The sequence below is a fragment of the Trachurus trachurus genome (assembly GCF_905171665.1).
Source record: "Trachurus trachurus genome assembly, chromosome: 9".
In the NCBI taxonomy this organism is placed as follows: domain Eukaryota; kingdom Metazoa; phylum Chordata; class Actinopteri; order Carangiformes; family Carangidae; genus Trachurus; species Trachurus trachurus.
In genome coordinates this window covers 12,299,752-12,320,247 of record NC_139895.1, presented here as the reverse complement: position 1 = coordinate 12,320,247, position 20,496 = coordinate 12,299,752, and the positions used below count along the sequence as shown (strand labels likewise).

Below are 20,496 nucleotides of genomic sequence, written 5' to 3'. Positions count from 1 at the left end.
CTGGGCTGCTGTTGAGGTGGTGGACTAGCAGGTCCCAGTGATGGACTGGGGGGCACTACAGTTTGAGATATCACTTCTGATGAGCGGGTAACACTGTTTTCTTCACTTGTTGAGGAGGCCACTGCAACAGAATTACTTTCGGAAGGTTTCTCCAATCCATGTGCAGGTTCTGTACTCGTTTCTCCAAGCTGTATTTTTGCCTCAGCTGGTTCCTTTGCAGTTTCTTCAGATGTGGCTTTCAAGTCTTTGTCTGACTCTGAGACTGAAGTCTCTGTTGTAAGTGCACCCACCATGGATTCTGCAGGAGTTTTATCTGTCACTGTTGTAGCTGAATCGATGACTGATGCCTCTTCAGCAGGTGTTTCCCCTTGTACAACAGCTGATTGTTCATCACCTAGATCTTTTAAAGGTTCCTTACTTATTTTTTCCACATCTGCAACTGTTGGTTTTTCTTCACATGAGGCTCCCTGAAGCTGCTCAGATGATTTTTCCATATCTGCAACAATTGTTTGTTCTTCACTAAAAACTTTTTGTGGCCCCCCAGTCTGTTTTTCTACCTCTGGAATTGTTATTGCTCCTTCAACAACAGCTTTCTCACCTTCCGTATCTATAACAGCTGCTTGTTCTTCACTACCAACTTTTTGTGGCTCCTCAACTGTTTTTTCTACCTCTGGAATTATCTCTCCATCTCCAGCAGCCTTCATACATTCCTCACCCATAATATCTGATGTTTTGTTTTTGTCAGTTTCATCTGTAACACTCTCTGTCATCTGCACATCGTCACTTTTTTCTGATGGGCTTTTGATGGCAGCTACATCAGTATCATCACTTGTGCACTTTATTTCTAAAGTATCTTTTTCTGAACTCTCTCCAGGAACTCCTTTCTCAGACTCCATTATATCTTTAATTTTTCTATCTTCTTTTTGGATGTCTGACTGTTCGTCGCTTACTAATTCTGCAGCTTGTTGGTCTGGTAATGTCTCTTTCTCCAGTAGGTTTGTTGTCACATTTGGTTCATCTGTGATAGAGGCTTTTTTGTCCATCTCTAGATGTGTATCTGGTAGGGATACTGACTGCTCAGTGGTTTTGCTAGTGTCCAAGGTTGATTCTTGAACATCCTGGCATGAATCCTTAACTGATGATGTGGACAGGGGCTCGGAGGGTGCAATTTCCGCAGCCTCAACGGCATGATCCTTTGCTTCTTTTGCATCTGATGGTTTCACTTCTTCCAATGCAATGTCCTCCTTCTCAGGAACAAAGACATCTGCTTTGGTTTCCTGAGAAGGAGTCTCAGGAACAGGAACATCTGCTTTGGTTTCCTCCATGAAAGACATTCCAAACAGGCCAAATCCAGTTTTTGATTTGTTACTCTCTGAATTCCCACCAAGTGAAAACACAGAGGAAACCTTGAAAACACCCTCTGATTCAGCTGGTTTAGATGCTGGGGGATGTGCTTCTGGTGCTTGCTGGTTTTGTCCACCAAACATAGAGAACAGTCCTTTTCCTGAGGGCTCTGGATCTCTGGGACCTGGCGGTGTAACCGCTGGACCTGGTGTGGGTACTCTAGGTCCAGGCTGGGGCTGGGTGCTGAGACCTCCAAACTTGGAAAATAAACCTGCACCAGGTGTATCCTTCTGTGTAGTGGAACCTGGCAGGATGCCACCAAATAAAGAAGATCCAGCTGAAGGCCCTCTAGGTGTTGCATTACCACCAGGATGACCTCTGGGATTAGGTGGTTGCTGAGGTGCAGATGAACCAAACATGGAAAACAGACCTTTGCCTGGAGGTTCTTTGGGTGGAGGACCTCTAGGCCGCACACCTCCAGTGGTTGGTCCTCTTGGGCCAGGTGGTGGCTGACTGGATCCACCAAACATAGAAAATAAGCCTTTTCCCGGAGGCTCTTGTGGGGTTGACTGTGGGGTGTCTTTGGGTACAGGTGAAGATGGGGCATTTGACCCACCAAACATCGAGAGTAACCCTGTACTGGGGGTGTCTTTAGCAGATGAGCCAGGAAGAATGCCACCCAGTATTGATAATCCAGATTGGGCGGAAGGCTGCTGTGGGGTTGCACTGGAGCCACTAAACACAGAAAACAGTCCTTTTCCTTGTTGCTCATTGGGCTCTTCAGCTACAGGCTTTGCCCCGGGCTGATCAACTTTGGCTTCGGGCTGATCAACCTTGGCCTCAGGCTGATCAACCTTGGCCTCGGGCTGAACAATCCTGGCTTCGGGCTGATCCACCTTGGCCTCGGGCTGATCAACCTTTGCCTCGGGCTGATCAACCTTGACATCCAAACTATCCTCCTTGGAGGCTGTGATTTCCTCTGATTGAGCTTTGACATGACTGGGCTCGGGGGCTGATGGGGTGATATCCCCTTCTGTTTTGTCATGAAGCTGCTGGACTCCTTCAGGTGGTTTTAGATCTGACACTGAAGATACTTCTTTCTGTGACAACTTATCAAGGGGCTGAACTTCTTCCGGCAGTTTAACAGCTGAGGACGTGCCTTCATTCTCGTGGGCTGACTGTAGAGTTTCAGAACCTCCAGGTGATGGGGGCACCATAGTTCTGTTTTCAAACTGACCAGGGAGGTCACTGAGAGGCTTAATTACCTCAAGTGGTGTTATATCTTGAGCTATCGGTTTTCCATCCATGGAAGACCCACAAGTGTCAATGGTTTCAGTTATAACTCCAGAGGCTTCTGGCAACTCACTGGTCTCAGAAGACTCTGCTTCAACTTCCAATGCTTGTGGTAACTCACAACTCCCAGGTTTAACTTCTGAGGTTTGTGGCAACTTACAAATGTCAGTGGTCTCTATAACTTCATAGGCCTGTGGTGACTCACAAATCTCAGTGGCCTCTGCTTTAACTTCAGCTTCTGAGAGGGTTGTTTCTGTGCTTGAACTTTTCATTAAGATGTGCTGTGAGTCAAGTTCAGTTGTTGCTGCTGTTGGTGTAGATGATATCTCTGATTCCATAGCCTTAGCATCGTCAGATATACCAGTCTTTACTGTAATAACGGCAGATAAAGATTCCTTACTCTCTGATGCCGTTTCGACAATGGGAGTTGTATCTTCAGAGACACCGACTTTTGGTGGTTCAGGTTTACTACAATCATTGAGCTCATGTCCATTTATCTCATCCTCTGGAGAACTTGCTGCTGAAACAAAAATATGAGGCAGTCTTACATAAGGTCTTTGCTCTGCATCGGCAGGAGGTACTTCTGGGCGATTGATGCCAATGTAGATTGACCTTGGAAGGCTAATACTTTCCTGTACAGAGGGGATTTCACCAGATGTAGTTTGTTTGGTTTCCTCTGTGTGTTGCTGCTGTGACATGACTGTTTCAGATGTAGGCAAGTTATCTGTGATGGCAGTAGCCTCTTTGGTGGTTAAACCAATTGTCTCTGATATTTTAACACCAGGGGTTGCTGAAGCAGTTTTCTTCTGCACATCAACAGCAGCAAGACTAACATCAGGTGTGTGCTGAGGTATAACAGTGACTGGTTTAGTGCTGGCAGAAGGCTGTGGTCCAGAACCACTAAATAATGAGATCAAACCCTTGACACTAGCAGATCCTGCTGGTGTGGAAGATGCCTCTTTCATTTCTTTCATTTCAGCTCCAAAACTCTGGCTCAGGCCAGGACTCTTTGCTTGTTCTCCAGGTACTGGGTAATGTTTTGTTGTGGGCTGAGATGCCAGTACAGTAACCTCTGATACACTTCGAGTTAAAGCCACAGTACTGTGATATTGTATTACAGAGATAGAGGACTGGCTTTGATCAGGTTGTTTATATAGTTGAATGGGTTCTTTTGCATAATGATCAGTTTTTATACTGCTTGGCAAAGGTTTGCTGCCCAAAGATTGTAAAGAAGGATCAGTTTTGTGTCCATCTTGTGTTTGTTGAATAATAGGAGCAGGGAATGGTTGAGGCATAGAAAATGTTTGGGATCTACCATATAGTTGTTGGGTAGGAAGAGCTGGCAAACACTGCCCAGTATTTGTCACTGTGGCACATTCTAATGGTCTTTCTTCAGTGCTTCCATAGCTGTCCACAGTTGGCTGCTTAATAAGAATTTTGGGTCTAGAGGTCATATCCTGTTGAACATTTGTATCTTGTCTTTGCAGCTTTAAAGGCTTTGGCTGAGACAGAACAGTGGATGAGTTCCAATTGGTTCCTATTCCAGGTTGTTGGTACTGATATTGTAGAACTGAATGTTGTTGGTACTGATGTGTAGAACTGAATGTTTGAAACTGAGGTATGTTTTGTGGAAAATGATCAGGCTGTTTGTTTTCAACATATACATTACTGACATGTTGATATGCACTGTCCTGCATAGCCGGTTGAGCAAAATTTTGCAGAAGAGGCTGTGTCACCCATTGCATAGGCACTGGTGCAGAGTTCAGTCCTGTTTCTGAATGCCTCCTGTAATCCATTTCAGGTTGGGTGGTTGCCTGGTTATAAGTAGAATATCCCCTATATTCTAATGATCTATGAGTATCAGAAATTTCTGGATCTTGTCTGAACATCTGAGGAGTAGGTGGTGGTGTATATTGCTGCTGGCAGTTAAGACTATTTTGGGACTGAGACAACAAATAAGGAGAGGAGAGATCCTTTGCATCTTGGTGACTGACGACTGCGGTTTTGTTTTGAGGATCCATAGTTAAGTCAACAATACCTGAAAATGTTTTCTTTTCTACTTGCTTTCCAGTTTGTCTTCTTTCAAACATTTCTTTATTTGCTTTGTTATTAGTGCAGTTCATGGGCTTTCCATCCTCTGGTTGAATGAAAGTCCTTGGAATGATAACTGTATTTATACTATCTTTAGCTGAGAAGTCCACCGGCTTATTTTGTTGCTGTGTTGCTGTGTAGGTGGCCCTTGAACCAGAAAAGGTCTTGTTGTCATGGTAGGTAGATATTTGTTTATGTAGTGTCTCAGTTGTGTTGACTCCACTCAATGCTTGTCTCCCTTCTTGATGTACAGTTTGCTCCACTATGAGTGGTACACCAACAGAGATATTTCTTGGTACAGTTGCCTTATCTCTGACCAATGGCACAGCTTCAGTTGATAAGATATCAGGAACTATTTCAGATTGCTTCTGTTGTGGTTTGGGAGACATGTCTAAGAAGCTTTTTATGGCGTTTGCAGGTGCTGATGCTCTCCGATCAACTTCTTGAGATTCACTGTGCACAAATCCTTGTTGCATCTTTTCTTGCCATCCTATTAACGTTGGCTGTCTTTTAGGTTGCTCTAGGGAAGAGGGTGGTTCCATAATTAGTGGGACACCAATTGAATCTCTTTGAGAATATGCAAAACTTGATGGTCTTGTTCTTACTAGTGATACTGGATCTGAGTAGTTTAGTTCTGTGTCTGACTTAAATGTCTTTGTTGACATATCTAATGTACCTTTAACCGAATTTGCTGGAGCAGTTGTGAGTGGATAAGGTTGGATAGGGGACAGTGATGTACTATTGTTCTCATTTACACATGTTTTACTACTGAGTAGTGGTTGACTCTGAAGAGGAACAGTTCCCTCCAGGGTCTGCTGTTTTTGAACAGGAATCACAGTTTGAGGTTGCTTCTGGCACATTGACTCCAGTAGTGCTGGTTCAACCACTAAAGGAACACCAACAGAATCTATTCTGGCCATTGTTCTTGCACTTGGTTTGTTAACAAGTGAAACGGCTTCACTTTGAATGGACTCATCTTCTGGTGTAGTTATTCCCATTGTGGTTTGGGATGGTTTGGGTGACATATCCAGGGCTACAACTGAGACCGGCCTTGTTGAAATGGATGTATGATGAATTTGCTGTTGATACAGAATTGAACCTGTATGGTATTGAGTCTCATTCTCAATCCCTTGCTGTGCAATTGAAGGGAAGCTGATCATAATGTCACTAAGAGGTTCTGGAGAAGGAATATCCACAACTAGTGGTACACCAACAGAATTTTTTCGTGCAAGTTCGCGGACACTTGGCTTGCCTCTTGTTAGTGGTATAGCTTCAGTGGAAGAAACAATTGTTCTTACCTCTGGAACTACCTCCTTCAAACTGACACACGATTTAGATGTCATGTCTAATGTGGCCTTAACTGTATTGGCTGGTGCTGTGGCTTGCTGGGGTGATTTACAACTTTCAAGGGATTCAGAAGATCGATTTAAGAGAGGTTGTTGTCTTGGTAACAATGGCCTCCTACTAGCAGGTGTACTAGCCTCTTTTCTGACGGAACATTTTACCTCACTGCCCTTTGTAGGTTGTGAATGATGTTCCTCAAAAGGTATTGAATGAGTGTACTCTTTTGTCTCTCCTTGAGGCTCTGGTGATCCTTCTCTATGCGATAAGTCAATGGATTCCTGACGACTTGGAATTCTTTTCACCTCCTCAGAAGTGAAAGGTTTTTTCGTCATCAGTGACAGTGCTTCACAGGCAGGATCCTTTGTTGGCACAACTGTTGGCTGAGTTTGATGGGTTGTTTTCTTTACAGACATATCTAATGTAGCTTTAATTGAATTTGCTGGTGCAGTAGCCTCCTTATATTTCTGAGCCTGTTCACTAGTCTGATAGACAGGAGGTTTTGAAACTGCCCTGTTAACAGGAATGTTCTGTGCAGAACCAGTTGTAACCATGGATCGGCCTTGCTGCATCTGCAATTGTTGCCCCTGAGTCTCCATTTGTTTTTTCATAATAGGGCTTGCCCGCGGTGAGGTTTGTATAGCTTGTATTGATCCAGTGTTTGCTGTGGTTTTGAGCTCCTCATTAAGGCCAGATGTTTTACTTGTAGTGCTTGTTGTTAATGGTGACCGTCTGTTAGAATCAGGAGTCCTTGATTGAGTTGGTTTGGATGAAATGTCTATTGTACCTTTGCCAGAGCCTGAAACATCATTTTGTTTTGTTGTAGTTGCTCTGGGGATATTATAGGCTGGCGATCTTTGGATATGCATTGTAGAAGAGGCATGGCCAATTGTAATATCTGGAATAGACATTCTTCTCGCTGGTGTGCTGTATTGATCAACTAGCCTTGGACTTTCCTGTAATCTGCCCAAAGTTGTATTACTTGAACTCAACCATTCAACTTCATTTTCCTCAGTCTGCTTTCTAAGATCTACAGCAATTGTGGTCTTGTCTGATGAGTTTATAGTTTTTTCAGTAGTATCTATCTGTTGCTTCTCTTTGAATCTCTTCAACTTGTACTTTGTACAGTCAACAGCTTCCTCCTTTTGTGATAATTCTACTTTGGCATCTGTTGCCTCTTTTTGTCCAACAATTTTGTCTTTATTCAAGGTGGCAGAAAAATCTAGGACTTTATTACCTGATTGAGGGTCAATAGGAGAGCCAAAGGTATGATTTCTGTTGTACAGATAGGCTTCATTATATTTAATTGAGTCATTCAGTATATGTAATTTTGGTATAACTTTCTGAGTTGAACTTTGCGGCTGCGTTTGAGACAGGGTGGTAGTAGTGCAGACTTTGCTAATATCAGCTGTCCCTCCAACTGATGTTTTACTTGCTTGTGGTAGTACTTTAGGTCTCTCTGCCTGAGATGGCTGCTTCACAAGCTGAGGTCTCTTTGGGGAAACAGGGGGGGTAGTTGAGGTAGGTGTAGCAGGTAAACTCCTGACGGATGTTGGCTGTGCTGGAGGGACTGAAGAGCTGTCAGCTGCCTTATTAACAGTTGGTGGAGAAGGTAGTTTCCTTCCCCCCTGTACTGGTCCTGGTATTTTGGATGCTGAGGGAGTCTCGTGAAGATTTCTGGAAATGTTTGAAGCCTCCGAAACCTTGCTATGCGATGTAGCAGGTGTTGAAGAGTTTGACTTTAGTCTTGCTTGGTCTACAATTCTATCATCTACATGTGCGATCCTGATTTCAGGAACCGGGAAATCTCTGTTTGGAGAGATTTGTGGTGAACAGCGCCTGGGAGAAGGTGAAGGTGAGGGTGTAATAACATCTGGTGTCCTCTGGTTTTTCCAGTATGGCCCCCCGTGCCCTCCTTTTAGTGTCTGTAGAGTAAAATCAGTTGCCTCTGTTGGTTCTTCTTGATAGCTGTAACTATTTTGTACAGATTCCACTTTGATCTTTTTAAGCTTGTACACAGTAAAATCAACAGGCTGTTCAACTTGACATGATATAGATTCCTGAAACATTTGTGAGAAGCTTTCCAAATTCATGTTCATTAGTTTTTCACCTTTTTTAAGGGCGTAAGTTAAATCCATGGGTGCTTCTGAAAGTGCAAACTTATTCTGTTGCTGACCTGGAATCCAGAGGGCTTTATCCTCAGGGAACAGGGGGATTTTAAAACCACAAAGGGTCACTTTGTCCTTTTCTTTTTGTTTCAGAATGTTTACAATATTTTCAGTGATATTTCCTAGAGCTTGCACATCCTCTGGTGCAGCACAAGCATAGAGGTGTCTGCCAACTCTGTCAGTTAAAAGGGAATAAATGTATTCCTCATCTGTGTACACATAGTATCCACAATCTCCAGCCTCAGCCGGCCACCACAGTCCTTGTTCCAATAGTGAAAGCCATTGTTGATACCACTCAGAATCCTCAAAGATCATGTCATCATCAGCATCTCCTGTAACTCCTGCAGACGAGCTTAAATCCATAGCACCACGTGTTAAGTCCATTGGACCTTTTTTGGTTGAAAGTCGTTTTAAAAACTCAGTTGCCGATTTCAAACCAAAGTCCTCAGCTTTTACATCACTACTAACACAACTTTTTTCAACTACTTTGCTGAATTCCTGTACACTGCACGCTGTAAGTGACTGACATCTACTTAATCTTGCTTTTGCTTTTTCTGAGGAAAGATTCAGAGCACTTGCCCCAACAATCCAAGGTTTCTTGTTCCTATCAAGATCATTCAAATGGTCACAGCTACTCCAAGGTTTCTTTTCTCTGCAACTCATGTCAAACAAAACAAGATCTTCTTCTGGCTCAAGAAAGCGATTTCTGCTCTCAAAAAGCTGGGCGGCTGCCTCCATCAAAGGATGCGAGGGTACATTGAAATCACTAATGTTCATTTCTTTGGGATTCAACCATGTGTGATTCTCCCATTGAGGTGCTCTAACTGTGGGTTGTAGCCCTTGGCATGCCTGGTAACGTTCCTGAACTTGAGAAGCAAGTGCTTCAGCAAGGGCATAATCATTGAGTTGCTGCCACAGAAGACCTTCTATGAGACACTGATGCTCATAGAGGTCAGGTGGAATAACACCATGTTCTGTAAAGTTGTATAAAAGGTCTTTGTAACCATACTCATCTGATGTCCCATACAAGAGACGCTGAATTTCCTCAAGATAACGTTGGGTTGAGGAAATTGTAGGATCTTGCCAAACCTGAGATTGCTGAGGTTCTTTTGTTGTATCTGCAACAACAGATGTTGTGAGTGTTACTGTACTTGGAGGGACATCCTCTTTACTCTTTGGTAGTAAGCGATCAAGAAGGCCTTTTTCACCCTCCTTTCCAGTAGCAGATGTGTTGCTGTCACTGAGGCCTGTTTTGAATATGTTGGATAATAAACCAGGAGATGCACTACTTGTGCTGGTTTTTGGTTCCTCCTTTCCAAGCTGAGGGGTTGGTGTTTGCTGTGTATTTGATGATGGTTGTGGTGATGCTGGCTCTGTGCCACTAAAAAGACCTGACAGGAATCCCTTTTGAGCTGGACCTTTTGAATCCTTATCTGGGGCCACCTCTTGAGATGAGTGCATCTCCACTTGTTTGATTCTCTGAATCTGTGGTCGTGCCTGTCCTGCACGTGTTGGCTGTTGTTCCTGTGCTGTTTTTAGGTCACCCTGAGGTGATGACGACTGTTCTGCAGTACCTGAAATTTTGTTTAACATGTCAGAGAACAATCCCCCAGATTCAGACTGAGCTGGATTTTGTCCTGGCTTAATAGCGGGTTGACCAGTCTGAGCAGGCTGGGCTGACTGTTGTTCCTGTGGCACACTGTCACCAGATGCAAGTTTCAAGATTCCTGAAAGCAAGCCTCCACTTTGACTAGGCGGTTGAGGTGGGGTCTGTTGAGGATTTGTCGTTTTGCCAGGTTGTTGTTGTTGTTGTTGTTGTTGTTGAGGTGATGTCTGACCAAACAGGCCAGACAAGAATCCTCCTTGCTGGGTGGGTTGAGATGACTGCTGACCGGCAGACTGACCAGGTCCAGTGCTTGTCTTATTGCCCTGTTGAGACCCAGCCTGTGGGCTGGGCTGTTGTGGTACATTGTCAGTTGATGCTAATTTATTAAAAAGCCCTGACAACAGTCCACCCTGCTGTGCCTCTGGTGCGGGGGCAGGAGGTTGTGCAGGTATCTGGTTTTGCCTCCGCAGAGGTTGTCTGTTGCCCTGTTGGGGTTGCTGCTGGTTCGAATGACTAACAGGTGGCTTCTGCTGTGTTGAAGGAGGAGTAGAGGCTGTTGAAAAGAGCCCAGAGAGGAAGCCTCCTTGTTGATTAGGTGGTTGCTGGGTCACTTTGGTGCCCACTCTCTGCCCCTGCTCTGATTGATTCCCTGCTGCAGACTGAGGAGTGCCTGTATCTGCAATTTTGTTTAAAAAGCCAGAGAGCATCCCTCCAGGACTGCTGGGGGGCTGTTGTGGCGGGACTTGGTTCTGCCGTTGTAGGTTTTGTCTGTTGCCTGATTGTTGATTAGGTTGCCGCCCAGGTGGCCCACTCGGTTGCCTGTTTTGTGAGGGCTGGGCAGGGTTTACAGGAGCAGAGTCCTGACTACCAATTCCAAAAAGACCAGATAAGAAACCTCCCTGTTGTGGGGGGGCTTGTTGTGCTGGTTTTTGGTTAGTATCTTGAGCACCAGGCTCGGATTGTGGCTGGGATGAAGGAGACGGTTCCACAATCTTGTTAAAGAGTCCTGATAACACGTTACCAGATTGCTGATTTGGTTGTGTAGATTGTGGAGCCGAAGGTCCTTTTGGTGGCTGAGTAGCAGCTTCTGTGAGCTTCAACAAACCTCCAAATAATCCACTAGGTTGAGGCGTCGCCGCTGTTTCTTTAGGAGGTGGTTTGTCTGTTTGGTCAGACTGTTGCTGTTGGTTTGGTTGTTGATCAGAGCTTATAGGTTGGCCTAGTTTCTGGTCAGGCTGACTTTTGTCAGGAGGAGGTGTTTCTGTTGAGCCCAGTTTAATCAATCCTGACAAAATCCCAGTTGACTGAGTAGGAGGAGTGGTCCCTTGACTCAAGTTTTGTTCAGGTCCTTCTACTTTCTCTGTTTGGTCAGCCACCTGTGGTGGCTCTTGGCTGGGCTGAGTCGGTTGAGACCCAGTCACTGTATCTGTTGCTTTTTTCAAGAGCCCAGATAAGACTCCTCCTGCAGGTGGCTGTGCTGCGGCAGGTTGTCCTTGCCTTTGACTTTGAGATTGAGCAGATTGGCCTCCTGGTAATGTGGACTGATTTGCAGGAGCAGATACAGTGTCAGATGCAAATTTTAAAAATCCTGACAACAGTCCTCCTTGCTGTTGTGGAGCAGAAGTCTGTTGCGCTTGAGGAGGAGGTGGGGAAGGTGATGAAAAAAGCCCTGAGAATAGCCCACCCTGCTGAGGCTGCTGGCTATCCCCTCCCTGGGTTGTACCAGAAGTCTGTTGCGCTTGGGGAGGAGGTGGGGAAGGTGATGAAAAAAGCCCTGAGAATAGCCCACCCTGCTGAGGCTGGCTATCCCCTCCCTGGGTTGTACCAGAAGTCTGTTGCGCTTGGGGGGGAGGTGGGGAGGGTGATGAAAAAAGCCCGGAGAATAGCCCACCCTGCTGAGGCTGCTGGCTATCCCCTCCCTGAGTTGTACCAGAAGTCTGTTGCGCTTGGGGAGGAGGTGGGGAAGGTGATGAAAAAAGCCCTGAGAATAGCCCACCCTGCTGAGGCTGGCTATCTGTTCCCTGGGCTTTCTTGCCAGATGACACATCTTCCGTTGATCCTAGTTTAAACAGTCCAGAGAGAATTCCTTGACCCTGTGGGGGTTGCTGTTGTGATGTTGTTTGTTCCTCAGGCTTGGAAGAACCTTGATCTTTAGTTGTGACATCCAATTCCGGCTTAATATCTGTCCCGCACTGGGGATCTTTTTCAGTCACCGTTGGATCTTGAGATAGCTGTTCTGTTTCTGTTTTGTCAGAGGTCTCTGTAGTTTCAGGGACCATTTGCTCAGTTTGCCCCTCATTATCAGAACAAGGCTTGGTTAGCGTCACAGTGGGAGTGATTTGTGGTTTTGCAGCTTCCTGAGGAGGTTCACTTGGGGCTACCTTAAAGAGGTTTGAAAACCAGCCAGTTTCTGTGTTTGTTTTTGGTACACTTTCAAGAAGTGCAGATCGATTTGGAGAGGGAGTTCTTGAAGGGCCGGGTGAGGGAGTTTTTGGCGGGGTATTGGTATCTTCACCAGATGCAAATTTAAGAATCCCTGAGAGCATACCTCCTTCTGATTTTGCTGGGGTTGTTGGGGAAGTATTTTCAGAAGAGAAAAAGGGGATTTTGAGTTTGCTGCCCAAAAATGACTCATCTGCAGGCTTGGTGTCAGTCTGGGTTTGATTTTCAGGAGGAGGAGGGGGTGCTGATATGAGGTTAGAGAGGGATTTCTTAAAAGGACTGAAGAATCCTGTTTCCTCTGAACTGCTTTCAGGTTTTGGTTCAGACATTGCAGAAGTTCTTCTTTGCTGACTATCAGGAATCTCGCCAGATGATTCTGTTTCTGGCAGAATCTCCACACTTCCTGCTTCTGACAAAAGCTCAATTGATCCACTTCCTGTATCTGGCAATAGGTCAACTGATCCACTCGCTGAGCCTGGTCTCAACTCAACTGACAACTGGCTGTCTGTTCGTCTATTAGGACTTGTGGTTCTGCTTATAGACCCTTGCTGGGATTCAGTACTTCCAGCAGATGCACTTCTCGTCTCTGATAGCTGAGGTGATGGCTCCCTAGATGGTGGTGCACTGGAAAAAAGCCTCATAGGACTAAGCCTTCCTAACATGGATTCAAACCCAGATGTGGGTTGGTTAGTAGTGGCTGCACTGCCTTGTGATTCTGTCCCAACATTTGTTGACGTCTGATCAGGTTCAGCTTGCCGACTGGTTTCCGAGGACTGAAACGGCAAGAGAGATTGAAGGGAAAACTTTTTTTCTGTTGTGGGCTCCTGAGAGGCAGGAGGAACTATGGCCACTGGCAGGGATGTACCACCACTTTTGGGAATAAATGAAAGCAGCTTTGAAATGCCAGACTCAGGCTGAGGTGAAGTAGGTGGATTTGTTGCAGTTGTTTCTGTGGGTTCAGGACTAACTTTAGGGATGAAAGATAGCAATTTTGACATACCAGACTCTGCCTGAGGTGGTTGGGGGGATGGAGCTGTATCAGAGGCTTCTGCCTCAGTGGTAGGCTTTGATCCTGTTATTGTACTAAATAATGAGCTCATGACATTCTTTACTCCAGCTATGCCCTGTTCAGCAGCACTGTCCTCCTTAACTTCAGGTTTGACTTCAGGTTTGACTTCAGGTTTGACTTCAGCAATTTTATTCTCTTGAGGCTCTTCAGCTTTTGCATCAGTTGGCAGTGCTGGGAGTTTCCTTCTTATTGGCTTAGGCATTGACTCATAATTGTTGATCTCCTCCTCTTTCACAGCCAGGTATTCAGACACTGAGTGAACCAAGCTCTGCAGTTCACCCATGGGATCAATATATTCATCACTTGGCTCCTCCACAGGAGACAACGTAGGATCTTGTCCCCGACATGTTCTACCTTTGCTTGAACAGCTTTGTCCTCCAGAAGGTGACGTATACCTGCCAGGGTAATAGTAACTTTCATATTCATAACTAGCATCCCCCTCAGTGAACGCAAGGTCATCGAGCTCTTCTTCAGATCCAAAGGAAAACTGCATCTCATCTGACCCGACTGAGCCATACTCACTCCTCCCCCTGATCCTTTCAGCCTCACGGAAAGCTGCATAGCTCTCAAGTGTGTCCTCTAAGGCAGTTTTGGCCCACAGTCTAGTCTTGTAAAGTAGACCTTCTGAGTCCGTCTGCTGTCGTAACTGTTTGACGGAGGGAATTATATCGATTTCAGGAGGGGATGATTCATCCTCAAAGCTGCCAGCTTCCTTATAAACCAAACGTACCTCTCCACTCCCAAAGCCATGCCTCCGTCTGTGTGACGTGCCATTCGCCTCCTCTGTATCCTCAGGGGACAGTGCATCACATTCGACTGTCTGGTAGAACCTGCTGCCTTTGGACTCAGAGGGGCTGTTACTGATCCTGTAAATGATGCTTTTATCTTCATCCTCCCACATTTTCTGTTCAGCGTCCAAATAATCGTCCAGGACACCAGACTCAGGCACTTTGTATTTACTCTCCCAATCCTCCACACCCATACCTGAATCAACAGGGATTATTCTTACCCCACCTTTACTATTTGATCGCCTAAAATCAAGTGAAGAATAAAAGAGCCATGCAGGAAGCAGTGAAGTGGAGCATGGTGCAAAGAAAAAGAAAGAAAGAGAAATTAAAGCATTAGACATGAATCAAAGACAGAAGATGACACAAAGTGTTTAAAAGGAAATTGAGAATGAAAAAAGCCAACTATGTGGAAAGAAAAGTGTTGTGCAAAGTTACCTGTTTTTAATTTGCTGTTAGAGATCATTTTGTTTTCTCATGGCCACACAAACAATTTCATTATTTTCACCCTCTAAACTTTTATAAGCAGCATATTAACAATGTTAAATTCATTAGGCATTTAACTTTACAACAACAGAAATAATTACTGCTTATTGTCATGCAACAGATCTTCTATGTGCTTCTATGAGCACATCGATCTAAGGCTGTGGCACTTCTCTGCTTTTAAATGTGACTTTTTCAATGACATAAGTCATATTTATCGGAAAATAAAAACCTCTTTCACCAGATTCTGGGGCTCTTGGTGACTAAGAACATACGCACGTATGACCTCAGAACCCAAGGTTGAAAGTTGTTTGTGTGATTCAGGCCGATAAAAAAAAAAGCTCCTTTAGTGCACTTGCTGTTTTTCATTACCTATATCCATGTATTCGGTGCCACAGGGTGACCATGAGAACATTATTCTTAAGTGATGCTGCAGTGGTGAGGTCAGTTTGTGTGCGTTTGCTTGTGTGCGTCTGTGAGGGTGTGTGCTTTTACCTGGGCCCCCTCATTTCTCTATAGTCTAGCTCGTAGCTTTGTATAGAGTCAGACTCCCTGGACAGGGTTTGATGCTGGACCCTGCGTCCTATAGGGTACTGGTGCACTGATGAGTTTGTCTGGGGGGTGTTGTAGAACGGTGGAGGTCTGTTGCTAGTTTCACTGCGGTAGTCGCTATCACGATCATCCACAGCACTATCGTGGTCATCGAAGGCTGAGTGAAAGACAACACAAACATTTTAGTAACATGTCTGCAAGAATGCATGACAATACAATAAGTGTATCACTTTCTGCACTGCAGAGATGAGAGATAAACTTGTTAAATGTAACTTTAAGCAAACTGAACTTGCCAAGAAAGTGGAGCCGGGAGTTTACAAAACATCCAATGTCACAGGAAAGATATAATCATGAGGGGATTGCTTGGAAACTGTCTGGATATAAAGCACTTCCACAGTTTGAGTATACCTCCATCTTGTGGTAGCAGGATTATATCACAAGGCTGAGAATGACTTGAACAACAAGATAATTGATCAAAAGAAAAAAAACAATATAACTTGAACTAAATAGGCCTATAGATTTAGAACGATCGGGGATCATTTGTAGACAAACACAGGGTATACTGATCAAACATGATCAAACATGCATAGCTCTCCTTTATCATGCAGAAATGGAGAGTACACAAAGTCACGTGGAGGGGGACGACAATAACCATTATACGTACTCTGTTGGTCACTCCATCCAAAATAACTCCAACTGCCTGTCGGCATGGAGGCAAGTGTTCAAAGAAGTTAGGGAGAGAATTAAACCTCATTACTTAAGAATCAAACCAGTAAGTGGGACTGGTGATGGCTCGATGAGTACGTAACACGCAATGAGACTGAAAACTGTGAGGCACCATGAAAGAAGTGATGAATGGTAACGCAAGTGAGAGATGAAAATGTGATGATCAATTTCACAACCAGTATGAGGGGTCAACAGTGACACAACAAACAACAAACCAGAGATGGGGAGAACAAAGTTAACATCAGCGCTCAACCATAGTTTTTTTCTTAAATACATGTGGACTGATGAATGAGAAGAAGAAAAACATTTTTCCAAATTATAATGATCCGTGTGGAGTAACACATTGGTGATCAAAGCACTCTCACATAAACCTTAATGTGAAAGTGCTACGGCATGAATATTTTTCCATTTCACACTTACAGCACTGGGAAGGTACAGATGCCATTCGTCTTCTCTGGACCTCTTCCTGCAGTGGATACTAAGAGGAAAATGGGAATAAAAGGAAAATATGAGGGGATCAGTGAAAGAAAATCATTTAACAGTCATACAGTACAGCACATCTCTGAGTGGTGTTATGGATTGTTTTTGCCACTAGGTGGCAGCAGATAATCAACACAAACTGCAGTAGCGGGGAGAAGCCGGCACAGTGTGATATCATGTGGTTAAAACTGATGTGGTGAATCAGATTCAGCAGCTCAAAGGTAACAACAAAGAGCTCAGACTCAACTTTTTACAATAAACAGACTTTAAATGAAGTCAAAACTTTAGGATTGTTACCTCCAACCATTCTGGACTGGAAATTATAATAATAATATCTTGAACTACGTGTAAAAGTTTAGTTTAAAGTGACACCAACGCCTCATATTACCCAACAACCTATTTTCATGGTGAGGAATAATGAAGTCTGTCCGTGTTGGGATTCCCCAATGAGTCCTGCTTAAGCTACGATTTAACATCTCTAATAGTTTGATGATTCATTAACTTATTAACAGGAAGTAAGTTTAGTAAACTCACCTCGTCATGTATCCGCATGGTATTGATCCGCTCCAATTTATTGGTCCAGTACTGAGCCTCGTCGTCTGGGATATCTGGACAGAAGAAATAGACAGATTCCAAGTTAGAAGAATTAAAAAGAGGGATAAGAAAACTAGAGGAGGAGAGCACAAGAGGGGATGGTGAAATCCTGGAAGTAGAGGAAGAGTACAGATACATGGGATGGAGGAATGGATGGGAAGATGAAAGAAGGGGTGGCCAAGAGAAAGAGTAAATAATGGAGGAAGGGGGAGAGTGCAAAAGACTGAGCCAAAGTACAAAAAGAAATAAAAGACCACAGGCGCTGTAGCTCCACCCTCGCCTCAGTTGCCTCTCCTCGCTGCTTCCTGTCTCATCCCATCCAAATCACTTACTCCCATCTTATATTCATGTGTGTTTAATAGCTGATGAGGAGGTTTCCTTTTGGGGACCCAGAAATAGAAAAAGAAACCTCCTTACAGGACCTCCCCACAGCCAGAAAAAGAAAAAGAAAAGAAACATGAAACCCTGGCTTTAGTCTCTGGCATGTTGATATTTGTTTGTCATTATTGGAGGTACATGTCTTTAAAATACAAAAGTTTGAATAAAAGTCTGAAATCTAAACTTTGTGTTGTTCTTTGCTGTGTGATGTATGTTAAATATTATTTACAATGAGTAGTCACAGTTTCCACACTGTACTGGGAATATCATGACATATGATGATAGATAAAGAAAGACAGATAAATGTAAAATATGGGTAGAAAATCACACTTTTAATACTTAATATATCAATATGGCAGTGTACTTTTTTAATATAGATACAAAAAATACATTATTTTTTTGATATTAGTGTGTTTAGGCATATTTAAAATAGAAAATGTGTAATTTTCTTTTCAAACTTTTGTTAAAAGTACCGTACATCACTACCTATCTCACGGTGATACTTAATGATTATTAACACTCGTAAACAATATATATAAACTTACAAAATGCTAGATACTTTAAAAATGTATTTGAGTCATGTGTGTAATCCTACTACACACAGACATTTGAATGTTTGTGTCAGTGCGACTCACTGTGATAAGTGACGACCAGGAAGACACATCTCCCTATTGATTAATACCGGCTGTTGTTAACTGGATGTCAAAGACTGAAACTTTTTCTCTCTTTTTTTTTTAAAGCATTTGTCAAACTTTCCTTAAATAGAGAAGGTGCTATCTTATCTCCATCTTCAGGCCCTGAGCGGACAGCAGCATGAACCAGTGCTGTGTAAATGCGTTGATAAATAAAGTGGCAGGCAGGAGGAGCAGACACCTCAGACAGCTCCACCAGATTAACGGGAAACAAAATGCTCCAAAGACTTGTTATCGTTAATTACTATACTCCAGAAATAAAAGTGTTTAAAAGTGCTGATGAATATTTAGGAACTTCCATAATAATGCCACGAACCCTAATGGCTCCTCCACAAGATCTAATATATGAGAGGAGATAAACCACAGCAGCCAAACACAAGCTCACACAAGTCAGGCATGAGCTGATTAAGTGAGTCAAGCAACCAACAAGAAAAAGAGAAAAAGGAATTAAAATGAAATTAAATACATGGAGGTTTCTTGCTTCTTGGCTGTATAAGTTCAAACTTAATAGTTTATTCTCATGAATTTCCATTTTTAATCAGTAGATCAATATGTAAATTATCTTTGTTTAGTAGAAGTTTCATGTACAATATTCAAGAACTTGCTGTATCAGGCTGTATCAATGTGTTGAGTTGAATGAGTAAATAAAACAGTTTGTTTGGCCTCTGGCTGTTAAAAGAAACCAGCTTAGATCAGTCTATAATTAATTTGATAGCACCTGACATTATAACATCTTTTCATACTTTTATTATTTAAAGCAGAAGTAAGTGATATATTTGTGTTAATATAAGTCTTAAATAGTTATATCTTCCGACAGCAATCACTTACAGTACATAGAGTGTTTGGTCTGAAACACGGGTCTGTCAGTCCATCTGCTCTGCTCTGAGCCGAGGAGAAAACATTTATCGTATCCTACAGTTTTTATCCAATGAGGAGAGAGAACGGCATGCAGGGCTGTGTGTGCAGCCAAGGGATGCCGTGAATGTGGTGACGTAGGGACGAGGACTGTTATGGTGCGTTCAAGGAAACTCGTATTTTTCCGACCGTGAAGTCGTACCAGTTCGATCTGGTACGAGTTCACGGGTCGGAAGTTACGAGTGGCCGTTATAGTGACTTTCACAGGTAAAACAGGTCGGAAAAACACGAGTGGGTTGCCTGGAACGCTACAAAGTCGTAAGTTGTGACTTGAAGCTGTAATTTACGATTTCAAAAGCCTGCCTGGAACGCAGCATTAGCGAAAACGACCGGACCACTTACTTCTGCTTTAAGATTCTCTTGGTGAAGGAGGTGCTGCTTTTGTGATATTTCATTCGTTTCACTATTTTAATACAGTAAGCTGCTCTGCAACACTTAGATATTTCATTAAATTAATGTAAACTGGAGGATAAAATGCTATTATCAGTTTACATCTTATCACACAAGATGTTAGAGACTGCCATTTAGTCTTTATTCTCCTACTGAGTGTATTAAAGCAGAAGTAAGCGATATTTTTGTGTTAATATAAGTCTTAAATAGTTATATCTTCCGACAGCAATCACTTACATAGAGTGTTTGGACCGAAACACGGGTCTGTCAGTCACTCTGCTCTGCTCTGAGCCGAGGAGAAAACTTTTCTCGTATCCTACAAGTTTTATCCAATGAGGAGAGAGAACGGCATGAAGGGCTGTGTGTGCAGTCAAGGGATGCGCCTGAATGTGGTGACGTAGGGACGAGGACCAATAGGATCCATGACGAGGGCGGGGGCTGCTAACTCCATCGGCTGACAAGACGTTATGGTGCGTTCAAGGCAATCCGTAACTCGTGTTTTTCCGACCTGTGAACTCGTACCAGTTCGATCTGGTACGAGTTCACGGGTCGGAAGTTACGAGTGGCCGTTATAGTGACTTTCACAGGTAAAATAGGTCGGAAAAACACGAGTGGGTTGCCTGGAACGCTACAAAATCGTAAGTCGTGACTTGAAGCTGTAATTTACGGTTTCAAAAGCCTGCCTGGAACGCAGAATTAGCCAAAGCGACCGGATCGCTTACTTCTGTTTTAATAGAGATGCAGCATTATGTATTTTCTTTTGTTTAATGAACCAACACCTGAGGAGTTAAACCATCTCTCAACTAAAAATGGTAGACAACCTTTTTCTCTGCTTCAGATCTCAAGCAGATTTTAATTTGAGTTCATAGAGAAGATCAGAGCGGTGACGCTGGCTTCTTCCTGGCTCTGTGAGTAAATGTGATTGTGTATATACAATACATAATACACACATACCAAAGGGTAACTCAAAGCGGGTGTCCAGCAGCACTTGGTGTGGAGTCGGGTTGCTGGTGCCGCAGATCTCATCCTCCCTCATCAGGACCTCGGAGTCCAGAGACGTCCACTCTCCTGGTCCCTCCTGAAGGAGGACGGACACGCAGAGGAACGGGGAAAACAGAGGGATGTGGAGAAAGAGAAAGAAATGAAT

General features: G+C 43.7%; 1 protein-coding gene across 1 annotated transcript in view; it reads right to left on the bottom strand.

Moving 5' to 3' along the window:
- LOC310992017 (protein unc-13 homolog B-like) overlaps positions 1–20,496 on the bottom strand; it is a gene marked incomplete at its 3' end in the record, with an annotated part of 189,869 nt that overhangs the window by 120,783 nt on the left and 48,590 nt on the right. The window contains exons 5-9 of the mRNA XM_083979974.1: positions 20,304–20,427; positions 16,915–16,988; positions 16,317–16,378; positions 15,839–15,870; positions 15,118–15,331 (exon numbers count right to left, since the gene is read on the bottom strand). Coding sequence (XP_083836100.1) covers positions 15,118–15,331; positions 15,839–15,870; positions 16,317–16,378; positions 16,915–16,988; positions 20,304–20,427 — 506 coding nt within the window. The remainder of the gene's footprint in view (positions 1–15,117; positions 15,332–15,838; positions 15,871–16,316; positions 16,379–16,914; positions 16,989–20,303; positions 20,428–20,496) is intronic.